The sequence below is a fragment of the Bos javanicus genome, chromosome 5 (genome assembly GCF_032452875.1).
Source record: "Bos javanicus breed banteng chromosome 5, ARS-OSU_banteng_1.0, whole genome shotgun sequence".
Lineage (NCBI taxonomy): Eukaryota > Metazoa > Chordata > Mammalia > Artiodactyla > Bovidae > Bos > Bos javanicus.
Genome location: NC_083872.1, coordinates 80845522 through 80865405, shown reverse-complemented (window position 1 = coordinate 80865405; position 19884 = coordinate 80845522). Strand labels below are relative to the sequence as shown.

Genomic DNA, 19884 nt, shown 5'->3' with positions numbered 1-19884 from the left:
ACTGATGAACAGACTGCAGCACTGAGAGATTAATAATTTGCCTGAGATGACGAGATGACACACCTCGTAAGTGGTAGATCTGGGATTTGATTTTAGACAGCCTTGCTTAGAATCTGAATGCTAAACTAGAATATGTACTGCCTTCCAAACTTGATGACATCACTGTTCTGAGCTTCAAGGCAGGCAAGGCAAGAATATTCAATACTTTACCCACATGCTACATTCTTGAGAAAATAATTGGATAGACTGTAATATGAGTAACCTGATGTAACATGACAAAAAGTATCTTTCATTGCTCTTTTGCACAAGGTCCAAATGTGTTCTTCAAAATATTATTCTCATATAAACCTTTAATAAACAGAATTTAAATAACTCAGTGAATAAAGCTAATATTTGAAATCCACAATGGTCCCTAAGTGAATGACTTCAATGATTGTGATTTTTGTCATTGATTCTTATTATATTTATGTTTGTAACAGTCTGTAATTAACTTGTCAGTGTATTTATCGATCAGTATATCACTGGCCTCCTCTGCTTGAGTGACAGCAAGGATTTATTTGCTTTATCCAACTGTTTATCTTAAGAACTTAGAGTCTGGCATAGCAGGTGCACAGAATTATTTGTTGAGTAAATCCATCAATGAATGAATCCTCCAAAGGCAAGAGTTCTGCCCAGGAGCATAGACTCAAGATGCTCAAAAGTATAAATTACAACTATAATTTATATCATCAGTTTAGTTCAGTCGCTCAGTCGTGTCCGACTCTATGCGACCCCATGAATCGCAGCACGCCAGGCCTCCCTGTCCATCACCAACTCCCAGAGTTCACTCAGACTCTCGTCCATCGAGTCAGTGACACCATCCAGCCATCTCATCCTCTGTCGTCCCCTTCTCCTCCTGCCCCCAATCCCTCCCAGCATCACAGTCTTTTCCAATGAGTCAACTCTTCCCATGAGGTGCCCAAAGTACTGGAGTTTCAGCTTTAGCATCATTGCTTCCAAAGAACACCCAGGACCCATCTCCTTTAGAATGGACTGGTTGGATGTCCTTGCAGTCTAAGGGACTCTCAAGAGTCTTCTCCAACACCACAGTTCAAAAGCAGCAATTCTTCGGCGCTCTGCCTTCTTCTTAGTCCAACTCTCACATCCATACATGACCACAGGAAAAACCATAGCCTTGACTAGATGGACCTTTGTTAGCAAAGTAATGTCTCTGCTTTTGAATATGCTATCTAGGTTGATCGTAACTTTCCTTCCAAGGAGTACGCGTGTTTTAACTTCATGGCTGCAGTCACCATCTGCAGTGATTTTGGAGCCCAGAAAAATAAAGTCTGACAATGTTTCCACTGTTTCCCCTGTTTCCCCATCTATTTCCCATCAAGTCATGGGACCTGATGCCATGATCTTCGTTTTCTGAATGTTGAGCTTTAAGCCAACTTTTTCACTCTCCACTTTCACTTTCATCAAGAGGCTTTTGAGTTCCTCTTCATTTTCTGCCATAAGGGTGGTGTCATCTGCATATCTGAGGTTATTGATATTTCTCCCAGCAATCTTGATTCCAGCTTGTGTTTCTTCTAGTCCAGCGTTTCTCATGATGTACTCTGCATATAAGTTAAATAAGCAGGGTGATAATATACAGCCTTGATGTACTCCTTTTCCTATTTGGAACCAGTCTGTTGTTCTATGTCCAGTTCTAACTGTTGCTTCCTGACCTGCATACAGATTTCTCAAGAGGCAGATCAGGTGGTCTGGTATTCCCATCTCTTTCAGAATTTCCCACAGTTTATTGTGATCCACACAGTCAAAGGCTTTGGCATAGTCAATAAAGCAGAAATAGATGTTTTTCTGGAACTCTCTTGCTTTTTCCATGATCCAGCGGATGTTGGCCATTTGATCTCTGGTTTCTCTGCCTTTTCTAAAACCAGCTTGAACATCAGGAAGTTCACGGTTCACATATTGCTGAAGCCTGGCTTGGAGAATTTTGAGCATTACTTTACTAGCATGTGAGATGAGTGCAATTGTGTGGTAGTTTGAGCACTCTTTGGCATTGCCTTTCTTTGGGATTGGAATGAAAACTGACCTTTTCCAGTCCTGTGGCCACTGCTGAGTTTTCCAAATTTGCTGACATATTGAGTGCAGCACTTTCACAGCATCATCTTTCAGGATTTGAAATAGCTCAACGGGAATTCCATCACCTCCACTAACTTTGTTCATAGTGATGCTTCCTAAGGCCCACTTGACTTCACATTCCAGGATGTCTGGCTCTAGGTGAGTGATCACACCATCTTGATTTTCTGGGATGTGAAGATCTTTTTTGTTCAGTTCTTCTGTGTATTCTTGCCACCTCTTCTTGATATCTTCTGCTTCTGTTAGGTCCATACCATTTCTGTCCTTTATCGAGCCCATCTTTGCATGAAATGTTCCCTTGGTATCTCTAATTTTCTTGAAGAGATCTCTAGTCTTTCCCATTCTGTTGTTTTCCTCTGTTTCTTTGCATTGATCACTGAGGAAGGCTTTTTTATCTCTTCTTGCTGTTCTTCAGAACTCTGCATTCAGATGCTTATATCTTTCCTTTTCTCCTTTGCTTTTCACTTCTCTTCTTTTCACAGCTATTTGTAAGGCCTCCCCAGACAGCCATTTTGCTTTTTTGCATTTCGTTTCTATGGGGATGGTCTTGATCCCTGTCTCCTGTACAATGTCATGAACCTCAGTCCATAGTTCATCAGGCACTCTGTCTATCAGATCTAGGCCCTTAAATCTATTTCTCACTTCCACTGTATAATCATAAGGGATTTGATTTAGGTCACACCTGAATGGTCTAGTGGTTTCCCTACTTTCTTCAATTTACGTCTGAATTTGGTAATAAGGAGTTAATGATCTGAGCCACAGTCAGCTCCTGGTCTTGTTTTTGTTGACTGTATAGAGCTTCGCCATCTTTGGCTGCAAAGAATATAATCAATCTGATTTCGGTGTTGACCATCTGGTGATGTCCATGTGTTGAGTATTCTCTTGTGTTGTTGGAAGAGGATGTGTGCTATGGCCAGTGCATTTTCTTGGCAAAACTCTATGAGTCTTTGCCCTGCTTCATTCCGTATTCCAAGGCCAAATTTGCCCGTTACTCCAGGTGTTTCTTGACTTCCTACTTTTGCATTCCAGTCCCCTATAATGAAAAGGACATCTTTTTTGGGTGTTAGTTCTAAGAGGTCTTGTAAGTCTTCACAGAACCGTTCAGCTTCTTCAGCATTACTGGTTGGGGCATAGACTTGGATTACTGTGATATTGAATGGTTTGACTTGGAAACGAACAGAGATCATTCTGTCATTTTTGAGATTGCATCCAAGTACTGCATTTCGGACTCTTTTGTTGACCATGATGGCCACTCCATTTCTTCTGAGGGATTCCTGCCCGCAGTAGTAGATATAATAGTCATCTGAGTTAAATTCACCCATTCCAGTCCATTTGAGTTCGCTGATTCCTAGAATGTTGACATTCACTCTTGCCATCTCATTTCACCACTTCCAATTTGCTTTGATTCCTGGACCTGACATTCCAGGTTCCTATGCAATATTGCTCTTTACAGCATTGGACCTTGCTTCTATCACCAGTCACATCCACAGCTGGGTATTGTTTTTGCTTTTATACCATATTGGACCATAATTTATACCAATTTGGACCATAAAGAAGGCTGAGCACCAAAGATTTGATGTTTTCAAATTGTGTGCTTGAGAAGACTCTTGAGAATCCTGTGAACAGCAAGAAGATCAAACCAGTCAATCCTAAAGGAAATCAACCCTGAATATTCACTGAAAGGACTAATGCTGAAGCTGAAGCTCCAATACTTTGGCCACCTGATGTGAAGAGCCAATTCATTGGAAAAGACCTTGATGCTGGGAAAAATTGAAAGCATGAGGAGAAGGGAGTGACAGAGGATGAGATGGTTGGATGTTATCACCAACTCAATGACCTGAGTTTAAGCAAACTCCTAGGGGGAAGAACAGGGAATCCTAGCATACTGCAGTTCATGGAATTGCAAAGTCAGACATGACTTAGTGACTGAACAACAGCATGACAAGTCATTATTTGTTAAGAAGTCACTGGAGTTAACTTGGCTGGAGCTAAAGAGGCAAGGTGTTGACTTTTTCACTTGTTTTTTGTTCTTCTTTACTAGCTCTGATATCCAGGCCAGTCCCTGGAGTTGTGTTCTATCAGATACACACAAATGGCCAAGAATTGGCTGCAGGCAGCACAGTCAAGGACAGAAAGGAAGGTCTGCTCCCACACTATGGCCTTGCTTCCTTCAAAGCTCCACTGCTTCCAATCAACAATCTTGAGGCCAGGCTTAAAGATCAAACATTTCTGGTTGCACTTCTATAATGTGGAGTGCTTTTTCTCAGAAGTCCCAGCATCCAAGTGCTGCATCTGGCATCCCACCACCAGATTTGCTCCTGGAAATGATTTTCTCTAAATAAATGAACAACAGACTGGTTCCAAATAGGAAAAGGAGTATGTCAAGGCTGTATATTGTCACCTTGCTTATTTAACTTATATGCAGAGTACATCATGAGAAATGCTGGGCTGGAAGAAGCACAAGCTGGAATCAAGATTGCTGGGAAAAATATCAATAACCTCAGATATGCAGATGACACCACCCTTATGGCAGAAAGTGAAGAAGAACTAAAAAGCCCGTTGATGAAAGTGAAAGAAGACAGTGGAAAGAGTGTCAGACTTCATTTTGGGGGGCTTCAAAGTCACTGCAGATGGTAACTGCAGCCATGAAATTAACAGACACTTACTCCTTGGAAGGAAAGTTATGACCAATCTAGATAGCATATTCAAAAGCAGAGACATTACTTTGCCAACAAGGTCTGTCTAGTCAAGGCTGTGGTTTTTTCAGTAGTCATGTATGGATATGAGAGTTGGACTGTGAAGAAAGCTGAGTGCCAAAGGATTGATGCTTCTGAAGTGTGGTGTTGGAGAATACTCTTGAGAGTCCCTTGACTGCAAGGAGATCCAACCGGTACATTCTAAAGGAGATCAGTCCTGGGTGTTCTTTGGAAAGACTGATGCTAAAGCTGAAACTCAAATACTTTGGCCACCTCGTGCGAATAGTTGACTCATTGGAAAAGACTGTGATGCTGGGAGGGATCGGGGGCAGGAGGAGAAGGGGATGACAGAGGATGAGATGGCATCACCGACTCGATGGACATGAGTTTGAGTGAACTCCGGGAGTTGGTGGTGGACAGGGATGCCTGGCGTCCTGCAATTCATGGGGTCGCAAAGAGTCGGACATGACTGAGTGACTGAACTGAACTGAAATACAACTACAACTGAGGGACTTCCTTGGCGTCCAGTGGTTAAGACTTCACCTTCCAATGCAGGGAGTGTGAGTTTAATCCCTAGTCCCAGAGATAGGATCCCACATGCTTCACAGCCAAAAACCAAAATGTAAAATAGAATTGATACTGTAATAAATTCAATAAAGTCTTTTAAAATGGTCCACATAAAAAAATTTTTTGTTTAAATAAAATAAAACTGCAACCGAATTTAAAAATTACATCATAAGTTTTAAAATTTGATAACTGTTCTCATTTTTGGTGTTGCAGGTTTGGGGCTACTCCTAACCTTATGAATTACATTCTCCTACACTGAATTCCTTGTTTTATTCCTCCATACAGCATCCTACACCACACCTTGGACCTTTGCTTTTGATCCTTCCTTGGTCTGGAATGCCCTTACCCCAGTCCTTATCTCTTTTCAAGTTTGACCACTGGTTTCACCCTCTATAGGGGCCTTCCTGAAATTTCCAGATCCTGCTATGTACCCTTTCTTTGTGCTTTCTTTGGTTTTAGAGTTACCATATAATATTTAATAATTTCTAGGAATCTGTTTCCTCCATTAGGCTACAAGCAATTCCTTGAGAGCAGAAACCACATCTTACTCATTTCTTGCCCACAGTTGCTGGCATGATGTCAGGCAGAGATTAATCTCAATAAATATTGATTGAAATGAATTGTGTTGCCAATAAACCATAATGCTATCACTCCATCTGACCCTTTCCTGTCTTCAAAACTCCTGGAAATGCCAGCAACATTTTAATGACTGCATTTTAGCACTTCTGAGAATGTAATCTTTTGTTATTTCTCTTTCTTTTCAGGAACCTCTTTCTGAAGCTATAGAAGACAAAGGGAAGAATCATGTCCATGATTGCAGCTTTCTATGGTGGCAAGTCCATTCTCATTACTGGGGCCACGGGCTTCATGGGCAAAGTGTTGATGGAGAAGCTATTTCGCACCAGCCCAGACCTGAAAGTCGTTTACATCCTGGTGAGGCCCAAGCAGGGCCAGACCCTGCAGCAGAGGGTTTTCCAGATCCTAGACAGTAAGGTATGCCTTATGGGAAGAGTCTTGGGGGGTGGTGACTCACTACAGTGTTCCCTTATAGCCCCAGCTGCAGATGGGACCCAGAATATCTGGGTGGATAGAGGAGAGGAGACAAAACAAGAGAGCAACCAACAGGTCATGGAAATCTATGGTAGAATGCAAGAAACATCTTTCATTTCTGGAAGGTGTTTAACTGGAAAAAGAACCTTGAAAAGCTTTTTCACTTCACTTTGAAAGAGCCATTGTGCCCTTTCCCTAATTTGCTGTGTGTTGAAACCAGCTCTTGATTGGATTAGAATATGCTGGTGGGATAAAGGAGAAAATGAGGTCAAATTTGAGATTCCTCATGGGAAGGGGGCTTTGATGGAAAATATACTGTAACTGAATAAACTTCCTGAAGGAAAAAAAAAGAAATCTGTGGTGTTTTCCCTTAAAAGGGGAAAGAATGCTTAGACCCTGTCCAGGGCAAATGAGCAGATAATCTAAATATATTCTGCAAATTACCAAGTAAGAATCAAAATGATAAAACTCTCCAAGTGGACTAAGTTCAGTTCAGTTGCTCAGTCATGTCTGACTCTTTACGACCCCATGGACTGCAGCATGACAGGCCTCCCTGTCCATCACCAACTCCCGGAGTTTACTCAAATTCATGTCCATTGAGTCGGTGATGCCATCCAACCATTTCATCCTCTGTCATCCCCTTCTCCTCCCGCCTTCAATCTTTCTCAACATCAGGGTATTTTCCAGTGAGTCAGTTCTTTGCATCAGGTGGCCAAAGTATTAGAGTTTCAGCTTCAGTATCAGTACTTCCAATGAATATTCAGGACTGATTTCCTTTAGGATGGACTGGTTTGATCTCCTTGCAGCCCAAGGGACTCTTAAGAGTCTTCTCCAACAGCACAGTTCAAAGCATCAATTCTTTGGCACTCAGCTTTCTTTATAGTCCAACTCTTACATCCATACATGACCACTGGAAAAACCATAGCTTTGACTAGATTGACCTTTGTTGGCAAAGTAATGTCTCTGCTCTTCAATATGCTGTCTAGGTTGGTCATAACTTTTTTTTTTTTGGTCATAACTTTTCTTCCAAGGAATAAGTGAGTGGACTCGCCAGGCTTCAAATCTATCACAAGTTCATCCAAACTCTTCCTTGATTTTCTTCTAAATTGAGGGTAGCTTTCCTCGAAATTTTTGAAGAGTTATTTACATATTATATCATATCATATTATTAATATAAACATATGATTACTAGGTAGCCATACAGTAATACCTTCAGTTGTCTAAATGCTGCAAGTTGTATACTTTATCTATGATAACTTGACATTTCTCTTACCCCACTTCTGTTATCCTGTAAATTCCTTTAAGGGAAAAACATGCAAATGAAATACATGTGTGAATGAGCATTTGCGTCTCAAACTCTCTCTGCTGCTGCTGCTGCTAAGTCGCTTCAGTCGTGTCCAACTCTGTGCGACCCCATAGACGGCAGCCCACCAGGCTCCCCTGTCCCTGGGATTCTCCAGGCAAGAACACTGGAGTGGGTTGCCATTTCCTTCTCCAATGCATGAAAGTGAAAAGTGACAGTGAAGTCACTCAGTCATATCCAACTCTTAGTGACCCCATGGACTGCAGCCTACCAGGCTCCTCCGTCCATGGGATTTTCCAGGCAAGAGTACTGGAGTGGGGTGCCACTGCCTTGTCCCAAACTTTCTCACTCCCTTCCAAAATTATGAATATATCACCTCATGTCTTAATTTATATATTTGAAAGTTTTGGTATGAAACACTTTATCAATTTGTTGTCAGTTTATACCTCTTACCCTTCAGCTTGCAATGTTTAGAAACATTGACCTCGTAGGGTTGCCATAGAAGTTAAATATATGTGTCTGGAATGTATAAGATTAGCAAAAGGAAGATTTAAATAAGAATTTTTTACAAAATCTCCTTTCCAGTGTTTAGGCCTGCTGACATCTAACAGAGATGTCTATCTGATAGCACAGCACATTATAGATACCCAGTAAGCTTGATGACTATATTTTATCTGCTGTTACCAGCATGATATTTTGTATAAACCATCATCAAGAGATGCACAAAAGTGTCTCCTGTATCTCATGGCCTAACTCGGCTTTGGGACAAGTAATAATAGCTGATACTTACTGAATACTTAGTAAATGGCAGACATTACTCAATGGCTTTTTCATGACTTGCGTGCTCAGTCACTTTAGTCGTGTTTAACTAAATGTCTTGCCACCCCATGGACTATAGCCCGCCATGCTCCTCAGTCCATAGGAGTCTCCAGGCAAGAATGCTGGAGTGGGTGGCCATAGCCTCCTCCACGAGATCTTCCCCACCCAGAGATCCAACCCATGTCTCTTGTTTCCTTCATTGGCTGGCAGATTCTTTACCACTAGCACCTCTTGGGAAGCCCCTTTCATGTCTTATCTCATTGATTTTTCAACAATGCTGTGAAGTTAGAATTATTAATATCCAAATTTAATAGATGAGACAAGTGAGACCAGAAGTATTAAATTACCAAAGATCTGTGCTTAGTCACTCACTTGTGTCCAATTCTTTGTGACTTCCAACCCAGGGATTGAACCCAGTTCCCTGCATTGCAGGCAGATTCTTTACCATCTGTGGCATCAGAGAAGCCCACCAAAAGTCACACAGTTAATAAATAAGCTCACCAAAGGTCACCCAGTTAGTAAATAAGAGAGTTAGACTTTAGAGACCCTACCCCCGTCTGGCTCCAGGGCAAGTACGACTGTGTTGTAACTAATGGTCCTTAATAATAATAATAATAAAAGGCTGATGTGTCATTAAACCAAAATCTAGAAGAAACTCACAGATCTCTCTTCTTATACAGCTTTGCTCAGCTATACATCACTGATGGACTTTGTTTTCATCACACATTTAGCTTTGTAGTCAGCTTATGAATTTCTAGATAAATATTGTGGCAGAGAATCTTGTGGTCAGCCCAGTCTCCACACCTGTTACATTCAATGTGCTGTGTTTGATATCTCTGAAACATTACTTTTGTTATGGAACTCTTGATTATACTATTAATAACATTTGTGAAACTGGCTTGCAAACCTTTAGCCCTGTTCTCACTATTGGGCTATTTATAACTGTCAGCTATTAATTTTTATAAACAGTGGCTCTCAGACTGTGGTCTCCCAACCAGCAGCATCAGTATCACCTGGGAGCTATCTGTTGCTATCTGATGGTGCTTAAGAGCATGGGCTTCAGAAGCAGATTGATCTGGGTTTGAATCTCCACACTACTGATTATAAACCTTGGGACAATGTGCAAGATATACACTTTACTGAGCCTTAGTTTCCTTATCTGTAAAATGGGATGATAATACTTTACTCACGTACATATATGACAATCTTTGAATGAAGAGAGCTGGCTCTCCCTAAAGCTGTCTTTCGAGATTGATGGAACTTCTTTTCTGGAAACCCTCAGCAAAATTTGCCTTACATCTCATCAGTCAGGGTTAGGTTATGTATCAATTTCTGAACCAACCTGTGTGGCCTGAGGTATGCCATATACTAATTTGTTCAGAAACTCCAGATCTTAGCCTGTCACTGGCCACATGGAAATTCTCAATAATCTCACAGAGAATCTTAAATTAGGGATATGGAGATCCAAGCTGACATATGGGTTGACAAGGAAAAATAAATTTCTCTGTGTTTTGTTAATGTAAAATATAAAATAATACTTTGTGGTATTTTTTAATTTTTAAAGATTTATTTATTTATTGGCTGTGCTGGGTCTTCATTGCTGCATGGGCTTTTCTCTAGTTGCAGCAAGCAGGGGTTACTCTCTAGTTGCAGTGCATGGGCTTCTCACTGCGGTGGCTTGTCCTTGTGGAGCACGTCTCTGGGGCATTCAGGCTTCAGTAGTTGCAGCATGTGGGCTCAGTAGTTGTGGCTCCCAGGCTCTAGAGCAAAGTCTCAATAGTTGTGGCTCATGGGTTTAGTTGCTCCACTGCATGCACGATCTTTCTGGATCAGGGATCCAACCTGTTATCTCCTGCACTGGCAGGCTGATTCTTTACCGCTGTACCACCAGGGAAGCCCCTCAGCTTTGTATTTTAACTGATCCAAAGCATACCCATACATTTGTCATCTCCAATGCAGAGAGAACGTAGTGTAGTGTTAGTCGATTAGTTGTGTCTGACTCTTTGTGATCCCATGGGCTGTAGCCCGCCAGGCTCCTCCATCCATGGGATTCTCTAGGGAAGAATACTGGAGTGGATTGCCATTCCCTTCTCCAGAGGATCTTCTTGACCCAGGGATCGAACCCGTGTCTCCTGCATTGCAGGCAGATTCTTTACCATTTGAGCTACAGGGAAGAGAGAACTTGGTGATATCTTAAAACCAAGAAAAAACTACATTCAGCAGTCATCTGCTAAATTCCTCAATGCTCGGGACTTTCCATTTCTAGTCCAGCAGTTGTCTTCTAGTTGCAATTTTAAAACATTTTCTCCAAATCTTTCAAGATAGCCCTAATAGAATCAAATCCAGCATAGAAACTTAGTTTCTTGTAAGCAGTCAGTCTCACCACCTTGCTAAGCCTTCCTTCACACAGGCTCCTAAATTCAACCCCAGAATAAAAGGTATTTTTCCCTTGTCACTAAAAAATCTTTCCTTTGTCTTGAAGAGACTTTGCTGTTATAGTAACACTACTGAAGATATGTATAAATGAGTATAAAGTGAACAATTACTATAGCACCAAAATGCTCAAGAAATTGAAATATTGAAATATGGACATTTCTTCTTACATCTCTATTTCTGGTTTTGTAGCAAAAGCATTACTTGTACTTCCACAAATTTTGACTTATATGGTCAGATAGAAGGACAGGGCCTGGGCTTCATAAAAAGAGACTAATGTAGTTTAATATTTTTGCAGCATTTCACTAAAAAGTGAAAATATTCCATATGAAGTCTAATCTTCCTCTATTTGGTTAGACTTTGGAGGGAAACAGTGCAAATTGGTTATTCCAAACATTTGGGACCCCACAACCAACTTTCCAATATAGGGTTATATTTAAAGAAATATACACAGACAACTTTGGTGCAGGAGACCTGGATTTGATCTTTGGGTCAGGAAGAGCCCCAAGGAGAAAACAACTCACTCCAGTATTCTTGCCTGGAGAATTCCATAAACAGAGGAGCCTGGTAGGCTACAGTCCATGGGGTAGCAAAGAGTTGATGTAACTGAGCAACTAACACTTTCACTTTCACTTGACACTCTGCAGGTAATCAACCAAATTTGTTCAATGAATGAGTTTAAAGTATTCCAGTTCTTCAGACCAGTCTGTTACTTCTATTGTGAGACTACTCTTACCCTAGGTTTTTATTCAGAAAAGTTTTCCTGTATGGGTTAGAATTTCTTCTGGAAGGCCTCTGATTTTACAAATTTTTATTAAATATCTTCTATGAATCAAGACCCAGTCTAGAGTCTACCATTGAACTTCATTTGGACATAGATAGAGTGATTTAAATGTACCCATGCCTTATTCCCAAGAAAGACCTGGTATCACTTTTAAGTAGTACTTGTCTCCTGTCACACGTGATGCATGAATTCTTACTGAGCTATATTAATAGTAATACAGTGTGCTTAAAAGTAGATTAATGGTATCGAGTGTGCGAGGCTTGGAAACTTTTCTTTAAAACATAATAAATAAAAACATTACCAGTTTGCCTTTGATTCCCATTGTATTCAGAGGAAATATGATCCAGCCTATCTATTAAAAGCCTGTCCCTCTATCTATTAAAATTCGTTCATCAGTTTCATTCCTTTTCTTTCATGGTATGGATAGCAACCACCTCTCACCCTGTTTCCATGCCTTCACAGGGAGACAATTAAGTGGGAATGCTTTGGAAAGAAGGTTATTTTTAACTATTTGGTCATATAGGACTGGGACTTGAGAATCAAAAAAGAGGATCAGTTTCTTCATATGTGACTAAGTTCCTTGAGTGTTTTCAGAGCATTTAAAGGAGCACATCAATTGAGGTAAATCTATCTGAATTAATGACAGATTCTTGAGGACTTTCTCACAAAGATAAGGTGGCACTCTAAAAAAACAACCAGACATATATATATAAGTACTGTAAAATATATATTTATTGTAGTATTACTTAGAATAGCAAACGTGGAACCAGTCTGAATGTCCCACGGTAGAGGAAAGGTGCACAGATGTGTTGGACTGTTACTCAGGCACTAAAGTTTATATTTTATAAAATATTAAATAATATGAGAGAGTGCTTATAATACATTCAGAACCAAAAAATATGCAAAATAACATCCAGTATAATCTCAAGTAATGACCCTAAATAAATGCTGATGGGATCTTGGATTAATTTTAGTTTCAGATTATAATGAGTATGTGTATTTTCATGGTGAGGGAAAAAAGTACTGTCTTTTGTAGTGGAAAATCAGAACAATAATCATTTTCCAAAAGAACTCTCTAAGTACAATCACAATGAAAATGTTGTATTTTTATGGTGGGAGAAAAAGCCCACTTTTTAAGATGGTAAATAAATAAGGCAGCAAAGAAATCACAAATTTCTAAAATTATGGAATCAGCTATAAGTTCAGTTGATGTTTAGTTTTGAGACTTTATCAGAATAAACTAGTTTGATTTACTTTTGATTAAAAATATGATTCTAAGTCTATAACATTGTTTTTAAGAAAGATCTCCTAATTTCTTTTACAAAATCTGTGGAGTTTCTAGAGGAAATAAGCCAAATTTCCAGTGTTGACATGTGGACATGCTTACTACAGGCCCACTTATGGGTTGCCAGGAATCCCAAGCTGCCTGCTTAGTCTCTTATTATGAAAAATGTGCCCACGTAGCTGAACCATCCAGCTTTCCAGCTAGGAAAAACAATTTTCAGTGGTGAAATTTATTTTATGTTGCTATCTAGAATATGGCTTTGTTTAACAAGACATGATTCTTTCCCACTACAACAGATAATTGATTGCAAATAAATCATTCAGTTGTGAATGTTGAGAGCATTTTGAGGTTTTTTAGTGCCCTAAAGATGTGTTCCTTTGTATAACAATGATATCCCATTTATATCCATTTAGGATCTTAAGTTGGTCATAACCTACTCTGAATAACTTTAAAAAAACATCAAGAAGACAATATCCATATCTGAAAAATAAAACCACAAGTAGATGAATTTATATTGAGTGAGGTAGTTAATTAAGAGTGAGGTCGGAATCTAAAAAAAAAAGATGTTTGAGAGAATATCAGAAATGGTTGGGCTTTTCCTCTTAAGCTATAGTAATTAGGTAAGGCAAGGGTTACGATGAGATGCTGCCAGGTTTAGAATACAGCATGTGAGAAGATCAGGCAAAATTCAGGGTTTTACAGGGAAAGGCTATCCTGTATTATGTCACTGGGAAGTGGATTTATAAACAAAAGCAGAGCTTGGCAGGTTGCACTGGATATTTCAAGTCAACTTCTCTGGAAAAATGTGATTACTCAATAAGCTTTCAGCACCTTTAAGATAAACCTACTTTGAAATACCCTGGAGAGCTTTGGATAGTGAATTATTCTGGGACACACATGGGGCCCTTGGTTCATAGAACTGATTAGATTTAAGACAATAGAAGATAGCAACATTCCATGAAATAGTTTATTGGATCCTTTTGCAAAACTATCACTGGTAGTTTTTAGAAGACATTAGATCCCTCAGGTGAAAAATAATGCATTTAAAGAAATAACTTCTACCAAATAACGTCTGCAAAGAAAAGACCAGCACTCTGACATCACTACTATTAAGAAGCACCCAACAGAAAAGTGGGCTTCCCAGGTGGCACTGGTGGTAAAGAACCCACCTGCCAATACAGGAGATAGAAGAGATGCAAGTTTGATCCCTGGGTCAGGAAGATCCCCTGGAGGAGGGCATGGCAACCCACTCCAGAATTCTTGCCTGGAGAATTCCATGGACAGAGAAGTCTGGCGGTCTATAGTCCATAGGGTCGCAGAGTCGGACACAACTGAAGCAACTTGCACAGCACAGCACACATACTGTGGCTCCACCCTTCCTTCCTACAACAGAAAAGTTAATTTCATCTAATATAAAAGTTCCTTGTTAGTTTGCATAGAATTTCATAAGGAAGAATAGCATTTTCATGTTCAGTTCAGGCTACCCTGTGTAAAAGTTGCTTGTTCACAACTTTCAGAACATGAATTTCTGATGATATTAATGATTCTGTTAGATCTCTATTTAAAGCAAAGACAATTTTAAAAAAAAAGTTTGTATTTAAAATTCCCAAAGTCAGTTTTGTTCCATTACTATATTTTATTTTTCCTAAGAAACTAATGATCCTGCAAAAAGCAAGGGGCTTTTATAAATTTGGGACAACTAGAGGGAATATTGGAGAAGGCAATGTCACCCCACTCCAGTACTCTTGTTTGGAAAATCCCATGGACAGAGGAACCTGGTGGGCTGCAGTCCATGGGGTCACTAGGAGTCGGACACAACTGAGTGACTTCACTTTCACTTTTCACTTTCATGCATTGGAGAAGGCAATGGCAACCCACTCCAGTGTTCTTCCCTGGAGAATCCCAGGGACGGGGAAGCCTAGTTGGCTGCCATCTATGGGGTCGTACAGAGTCGGACACGACTGAAGCGACTTAGCAGCAGAGGGAATATAACCTTTCCAGGAATTAAAATTTCCCCATGATTAACAGACACATACTTTTGAAAGGGTATAACTCGTTCTCAGTTTGATAGTTACTCAACTCAAATTAGTTGAAGCATGTTAAACCTCCCTTCTACGGGTGATTTCTTTCCTTTTAAGAAAAAAAAACCCAAAAAGCCTTTTAAAATCAATTTTGTCTTCTTTAAGGTCCCAGAAACAGAAGTAATTTATTTCTCAATCTCTTGTTTTCTTTTACAATACCATTCACTAGTTTATTCAATCACTAGCATGATTTCACATGTCCAACTTCTTTCCTTCTTTTAAAATTTCTTCCAGTCATATTGTCTTTTTCTTAAAAGCTTCATATTGCCTATACTGACTTCACTCCACAAGTCACCAAGCCACAGGATTCAGCATGACTCTGAAATATATTCAGTTTTTAGAGATATATGGATCACATGGCATAATCAGAAACCTTGGGTGACCCAACACACACAAATACACATGCATACTGTCTGATTAGCACATTTTGGAAGTGGAGTATTTCTGATGGAAACAGAAGAGAAGTTTTCCTATTATTAGAAACCTACTAAGTCGTAGCCACTATGCTAGGTATCTGACTTTTATTACCCTATTTAATCTTCACAAAACTTCATGGTATGCCTTATTGCTGCAACACAGATAAGAAATTAATCCAAGAAAGTTGTCACCTATCCAAGGAAGTACCAAGGAAGTGGTAAAGCATATTTTAAATGCAGTTCTCTTATCTCTAAAGCCTATTTTTTTCTCCACTGCATTGCTTTACCACCCCTAGGAAATTAATTCCTCTAACCAGGTACTTATTCTGAAAGAACTCTGTGAAAGTGGCTTTTGATGTGGGAACAGGATGATCAACTGAGTCACCTCTAGCATTTATTACAGATTCTTAAGTGAATTATAATTTTGCAAAATGCAAAATTGTTTTCAATGATAGCAGAATATGTATGATATAGAAGTTGTTAACAGTAAATTCTAAGGGTTCTCACCACAAGGAGAATATTTTTGTTCCTTTTTTTCTTTCTTTTTATTGTTATCTCTATGAGGAGATGGATAGTAATTGAACCTATTGTAATCATTTCACAGTATATGTAAATCAAACCATCATGCTATACCTCTTAAGCTTATATAGTGATGTATTCCAATTATTTCTCAATAAAACTGGAAAAAAATAGTAGAAAAGAAAGAATAGCAGCATATATTCAAATTATTAGTTCTCTGAGATCATAGAGTGTTACAGTCCTTTGATTGACATTTTAGATAAACATGTACACTAAGACACCGAGGCCCCAAGAAATGAGTAACTTACCCCAGTCACATAGTTAATAAATGGCAGAACTAGGCTTCAAACTCTGGCCTTCCTGAATCCAAAGACCCAAATCCAAATTAGGATCTTTCTAATACAGCAATGGTTCTCATCTTCAGTGTGTATCAGTGTCCCTAGTAAGCCTGTACAAAGTACAGTTGCCCAAGCTTCAACTCAGAATATCTAAGTCGGAATATCTAAGAGTGGTACATCTGGGTTTTTGTCTTTTTAAACAACTTCTCAAGCAACCCTACTGTATGCTAAAATTTGATAACCATAGTACTATGCTTAAGACTGCTTTGTGGTCCTAGAGAGTAGTTCTCATGAAAGCAGTAAAAACTTATAGGTTAATCCTTTATATCTTACGGAAGTTAGCAGTGAACTAGCAAAATTCTAACATTTTGTGAATCTTTACATTAGGTATGATGGTTTTTTGTCTTAATTTACATGTACTTATTTGTATTTAATTGTACTGAACTTAGATTATATATATATCCTTTTAAAATAAGTCTTTCTTGCTCAAGAGCTGACTTATAAAATTCATTGACTTGTTTTAACTCAACACTCTAAAATTTCAATGATAAATGTTCCAGGCTCTCCTTTTCATTGGGATACCAGATATTTCATAGAGATTGCCCTTTATTTTAAGAGACTCACCCCCTTTTTTTTTACAAAATAAAAATGTTAAGCAAATTTTGGTGGGTTATTGTGATTAAATAGTAGTTGTATTTGAAGAGAGGAATCAGTAAACTGAATAAAGATCAAAACCTCTCAAGATTAGAAAAGAATGATAACCTAAAGTAGCCTTTAGAAGGTAGTAACCTACTAGATGCCTCCCAAGTGAGATCATGTGGATAAGAAATTGACTGTAGAAGTCCAAGTTCAGGGCTTCTACTTTGTTTCAGAAGCATTATATAAATGTCATGCCCCTCAATTTTTGCCCAAGTCCTGTTTTTAATAAAAATGCAGTCTTAGTATTTGGCCATATAAGTCATACCTCAGTTTATTGAACCCCCAAATTTCTCTTTCTGTGAATTTTTTTCTTAGGATTTTCAAGTTTGTCTCTTGCATCTGGGCTATAAGTAACTATTGCCAAAATAGTCTCTCATGTTTAAAAAACAAATTCAAAGAGAAATACTTGTCTGTGTAATGTCAAATCAATGAAACACTCCTAAACTTTCTAAGAACCAGAGTGAATAAGCCAGAAAGAAAAACACCAATACAGTATACTAATGCATATATATGGAATTTAGAAAGATGGTAACGATAACCCTGTATGTGAGACAGCAGAAGAGACACAGATGTATAGAACAGTCTTTTGGACTTTGTGGGAGAGGGAGAGGGTGGGATGATTTGGGAGAATGGCACTGAAACATGTAAAATATCATATGTGAAATGAAAAAAAGAAAAATGTATTGCTTTATTATCAGTTCAAAATGTTTAGATCATCTCCCAGCTATTATCTTTCAGTGACCACATAAATGTATCTTCCATCTATCAAGAGCATGGTTTACTAAAATGAAAAAGCAGCATTCTTGAGTGTTCAAACATAGCAAGTAGTTATTCAACTCTTTACCTTCTTAGTCCTGTGCCATTAAAGAATATATGAGAAGGAAGATGATGAACTCTTAGAATCTAAAATAATTATATTAAGTTCTTTATTAGTGGGCCTTCAATGAATAAGTTCTTTATTAGTGGGCCTTCAATAAAATTTTTGAAATTATATTTTTTAGCTCATTTTTATTCCACCTATTTTTTGCCTTTAATTGATGTTTTGTCCCCGACTTTACCCCTCCAAAAAAAAACAACTTTCAGAAGAGCTAATATCTATTGATAATCCATTTGCATCATTTTGTCTGTCTTTTAATCTTGTCATCATTACGAAAGAAAAGGGTCTGCTCTGAGCCTTTCCATATCCCCTACCCTTGGCAGTTAATACAGAGGACCCATAGATCACTTTGAGTCTTCTTTTAGCAGTAGTTACCTGCTGTCTTTTATCCCACCAACACAAAAGAGCTGGTAACCAATTTCAGGAATCAAACTCTCATTTATGGTTCTATTACTGTTCTTACAGTGAAGAATGAAAGTGTTAGTCGCTCAGTCATGTCCAACTCTTTGCCACCCCATGGACTGAGGCCTGCCAGGCTTCTCTGTCCATGGAATTCTCTAGGCAAGAATACTGGAGTGGGTTGCCATTTCCTTCTCCAGGGGATCTTCCTGACCCAGGGACTGAACCCAGGTCTCTGGCATTGCAGGCAGATACTTTGCCATCCGAGCCATCAGGAAAGCCCATTCTTAGAGTAATTACTTTCAATTTAACAAGGAAAATTTGAGTTGTTTCAATGAACTGGGTGCTGTCAAGCATAAAGTGATAAAAGAAGAATCAAGGAGTTTACAAACCAGAGGGTGGAATTTAAGTGCAGAATTTTAAAACAGACATGAATTTTTGGAGTCGGTGTTTCTCTAAGTAAGGTATTGGACCATCAGACCTATCTATGGAGATGGTTAAGAAATACAACTCTTGGTTACATACCAAACTTTCTGAGTCAAGATCTCTGGGGGTGGAGTAAGGGCATTGTGGGGAGAGAACAAATTAGCCAAGATGACATGTTCAGGCCCTCTCACCCCACATTTTATAAATAATGACTATGTAACAGCTGAGATCATTTATAACACTGCACATGTGCCACACAAGGCACTCTCTTGGTCATGAGGTACTTTGTGCTCTAGGCATTTATGAGCTCCACCTCGAATGTGGCAGCTTCCCTGGTGGCTCAGACAGTAAAGAATCTGCCTGCAATGTGGGAGACCCAGGTTTGGTTCCTGGATCGGGAAGATCCCTGGAGAAGGAAATGACAATCCACTTCAATGTTCTTGCTTGGAGAATTCCATGGACAGAGGAGCCTTGTGGGCCACGGTCTACAGGGTCCCAAAGAGTTGGAGATGACTGAGCGACTAACACTTCACTTCATTTCACTAGAACACGGTGGTGTTACTGCTGCATCACTGCTGTGTCTGTTGTGTTGGGTCAGCCACGGGAGGAGAGAATATAGTGTGTCTACTGCTACGGCTGCAGCATCCGCCAGGAGAGAATAAATGTGTCTGCAGTTTCTCTGGCTCCTCGAGTCTTCTTCCAGCCTCTTAACTTGCACCTTGCCTATCCTGGGTTCAGTGAACAGTTTAAACAGTGAGACAGTTGGTGCTGTGGGCAGGATCAGAAACAGAGGCATCATTTTTAATTGGCCCCTAGAATTTTCTTTTGCCTATACAGTTTGAAAACCACTGATCTCTTGTAACTGCCCTGGGCTGTTGAGAGGGAAATGAGTCATACACAGTTGTTCATCAGTTATTTGTGTTAACAATGCAACTAAGGAAGTTCTCAGCTTGGGATCAGTTAAAATCAACTTTGAAACCTGATGTGAAATGCAAACTCCTGGGCAGGGCCCAGTAATTTCTTACTTTGTGAGCATGGTATGGGGTCCAGGAATTTTTTAAGATGCAT

The 19884-nt window shown here is 39.3% G+C and overlaps 1 protein-coding gene across 4 annotated transcripts in view; it reads left to right on the top strand.

Moving 5' to 3' along the window:
• FAR2 (fatty acyl-CoA reductase 2) overlaps positions 1 to 19884 on the top strand; it is a 177433-nt gene that overhangs the window by 114096 nt on the left and 43453 nt on the right. For all 4 annotated transcript variants that reach the window (XM_061417508.1, XM_061417509.1, XM_061417506.1 and 1 more), the window contains exon 2: positions 6152 to 6380. In XM_061417508.1, coding sequence (XP_061273492.1) covers positions 6192 to 6380 — 189 coding nt within the window. In that variant the 5' untranslated portion in view covers positions 6152 to 6191. The remainder of the gene's footprint in view (positions 1 to 6151; positions 6381 to 19884) is intronic.